This window comes from Carcharhinus amblyrhynchos, unplaced genomic scaffold (genome assembly GCF_965287045.1).
Source record: "Carcharhinus amblyrhynchos unplaced genomic scaffold, sCarAmb.v2.hapA chromosome_1313, whole genome shotgun sequence".
Lineage (NCBI taxonomy): Eukaryota > Metazoa > Chordata > Chondrichthyes > Carcharhiniformes > Carcharhinidae > Carcharhinus > Carcharhinus amblyrhynchos.
Window position 1 is genome coordinate 19174 of NW_027651053.1, and position 3327 is coordinate 22500.

The 3327-nt window shown below is 49.5% G+C and overlaps 1 protein-coding gene across 1 annotated transcript in view; it reads left to right on the forward strand.

Annotated features, from left to right (window-relative positions):
* Positions 1-415: 415 nt before the first annotated feature.
* LOC145340706 (uncharacterized) overlaps positions 416-3327 on the forward strand; it is a gene marked incomplete at its 3' end in the record, with an annotated part of 3667 nt that continues 755 nt past the window's right edge. Inside the window, exons 1-2 of the mRNA XM_080185169.1 lie at positions 416-610; positions 1846-2047. Of these exons, the coding sequence (XP_080041295.1) occupies positions 416-610; positions 1846-2047 (397 nt within the window). The remainder of the gene's footprint in view (positions 611-1845; positions 2048-3327) is intronic.

Sequence of the window (3327 nt, forward strand, 5' to 3'; positions counted from 1 at the left end):
TGTGTGTGTTGTGGTGGGGGTGGTGGTAAGGTGTGGTCTCGCTGCTCGGCAGTGAACTGTGCCCTGGATGTGACCCTCCTTGTGGGTTAGGAGTGCCGGGGAGGGACAGAGAGAGGGAGGGAGAGAGAGAATAGCGTCACTGTGTTAGTAACGTTACTCCTCTCTGTCTCAGCAGTGTCATGAGTCACGGCGAGTTCCGCCCAGCCACATTCTTTTGACACACACCACGAGGAACACAGCTCCCCCCCCCCCACCCCACCCACCCCCAGCTCCCCTCTCGCCCCTCACCGAGGGAGCACTCGCCCTCTGAAAGGGGTGGGGTTGGCCAAGGGGCGCTGTCGCTTTAAGTGGAGGCATGTCCTGCCTCTATATATAAATCTATGAAGCAGAGAGACCGTCCCGTTTACAGCCTGGCATGTTACGGATCTCGTTCTGCTCTGCTCAGTGTGTGACAGCAGCCAGCGAGGCGGTGGTGGGGGGGGGGTGTGCTGCGGAATCCAGCTCATCGACGCTGCCAATAAACCCCGGGGAGACACTCGCAGCTCGGCTTTCCGAGAACCCCCCCCGCCCCGTGAGCGATTTCGGAAAGCGTCGTCAGGGGATTATTTCGGTGACAGGGGAGATAAACCCAGACGGGCGGGGTGGGGGGCGTTTACTTTTCTCCCAATCGCTCTTGCGAAACTTTGCAAGCATTTGAAAAATCTTGGGCGCTTTTTTGTGTCGGAGTTTGTGAACTTTTCCAAAACTTTATCTTGTTCGCTCTGCGAAAGGGCTCAGACTTCTCCAAATCCGGAGTGTGGTTTCGTTTCGACATTCTGGCAGTGATATTTTTGACAGTATTTCAAAGCCCTTCAGATAACTATCCCGTAAACCGTTTAGACCATTTTCCGACCTTCGCAAGCGCTGTCAGTTTTACTTTAAACTTTTAAGTTGTAAACCGTTTAGACCATATCTGAACCTTCGTAAACACTGTAAGTTTTGTTTTAAACTTTTAAGTTGGTAAACTTTTCCAGAAGCTATTTTTTTTAAGACAAAAGTTTATCTCCAATTGTAGGGGGTGAGATTTTAACAATAATCTTTCAGAGGTTTATAAAACTATTCTACAAACCGTTTAGACCATATCTGAACCTTCGTAAACACTGTAAGTTTTATTTTAAACTTTTAAGTTGGTAAACTTTTCCGAAAGCTTTTTTTTAAAACAAAGTTTATCTCCAATTGTAGGGGGTGAGATTTTAACAATAATCTTTCAGAGGTTTATAAAACTATTCTGTAAACCGTTTAGACCATATCTGAACCTTCGTAAACACTGTAAGTTTTGTTTTAAACTTTTAACTTAGTAAACTTTTCCGAAAGCTATTTTTTTTTAAGACGAGACAAAAGTTTATCTATAATTGTACAGGGTGAGATTTTAACAATAATCAAAACCTTTCAGAAGTTTATAAAACTAGTCCATAAAACGTATATTCCGACCTCTTTAAAGACTGCCAGTTTGATTTTAAGTTTGTAAACTTGGCCAAGACTATTTTTAGACGGTCTTCTAAACTTTGCGAAAGTGTTTTAAACTTTTCCAAGTCTATTTTTAGACAGAACCGCATCGTTTTTGAACCTGTCCGGAACTACACGTTGACAGTATTCGGAACTTAGTCAAAGTTTTTAAATTGTTCTGTAAGTTTTAAAAGTTTTTGAAAGGCAGATCTTTCTCCCTGGGTTTTTTCCCCCCTCCTCTCTCTCCACTCCCTCGCGCTCTCTGTTCTGTTAGTAAGCTCCGTAACCCCCCCCCCCGACACACACAGCCCACCCCGATGCCCACTCGCAATGCCCTGTCCCTGGCAGTGAGATTGGCAGGCGGCCGGAGGCTGCCATGGCGCTGGTTCCCTCGGACGCTGCGCCGTGCCCCGGGGTGGAACAGGCTTCGAAGAAGAGCGGCTGGCGGAGGTGTTGCCCTTGGTTGAGCCGCTGCTGCCCCTGCGGGGGGAAGACCAGCGAGTCCTACGAGGTGGCGGACGCAGAGGTGGAAGTTCCTCCGTAGAGACCACCGAGGGGAAAGGTGGGTTCCATTCGCGGCTCCGCTGCACTCACACACACACTCACACTCACACACACATGTACAATCACACACACACACGTGTACACACACACACGTGTACACACACGTGTACACACACACACGTGTACACACACGTGTACACTCACACACACATACACACGCATGTACACACACACACAGATATACACATGCATGTACACACACGTGTACACTCACGCACACAGATAAACACGCGTGTACACACACATATACACACGCATGTACAATCGCACACAGGTATACACGTGTGTACAATCACACACAGATACACACACGCGTGTACAATCACACACACAGATATACACATGCGTGTACACTCACACACAGATACGCACACGCGTGTACACTCACAGATACGCACACGCATGTACACCCACACACAGATACGCACACGCGTGTACACTCACACACACAGATATACACATGCGTGTACACACGCACACAGATATACACACACGTGCACACTCAGACACTCACATGCACACTCACACACGTGTACACACGTACACACACATGAAATGACACACATGTACACATAACATGCCCACACAGATATACGGATGTGCATATTCACACACAGGTGTATACATGCACACATGTGCACACACACACACACACACACACACACACAGGTACACACAAGTGTTTACCAGCACAATAGCCTGAGGTGATCCAGTGATGGATGGGGGGGAAGGGGGAGTGCAGGGGCCATGGGTAAGCAGAGAGTGGAGGAGAGGGGTCGGGGGGAGGGAGAAGGGCGGAGGGGTGGAGAGGGGGTCGAGGGCGAGGGACGGGGGTCGGGGAGGAGTGGAGGGGGTGGGAGAGTAACTCACTCGGGGCTGAGGGAGGTTTATCCGACCGCCCCCCACCCCCCTCAGTGTGAGCCTGACTGGGTGAGTGACCAGGAGGTTCGTGGAGGAGACAAAGATAGTGGGGGAGGCGGGGGCGGAGGTGAGGATCTCACACAGACACGCACACACACACTCTCACACACACATACCCAGACACACAGACACAGACACACAGACACACACACCCAGACACACACACAGACACACACTCACACACACACACACACAGACACACACACACACACTCTCACACACACACAAACACACATACACACACAGACACACACACAGACATACACACAGACACACACACAGACATACACACACACACACACAGACACACACACACACACACCCAGACACACACACACACACACACAGAGTCTACAG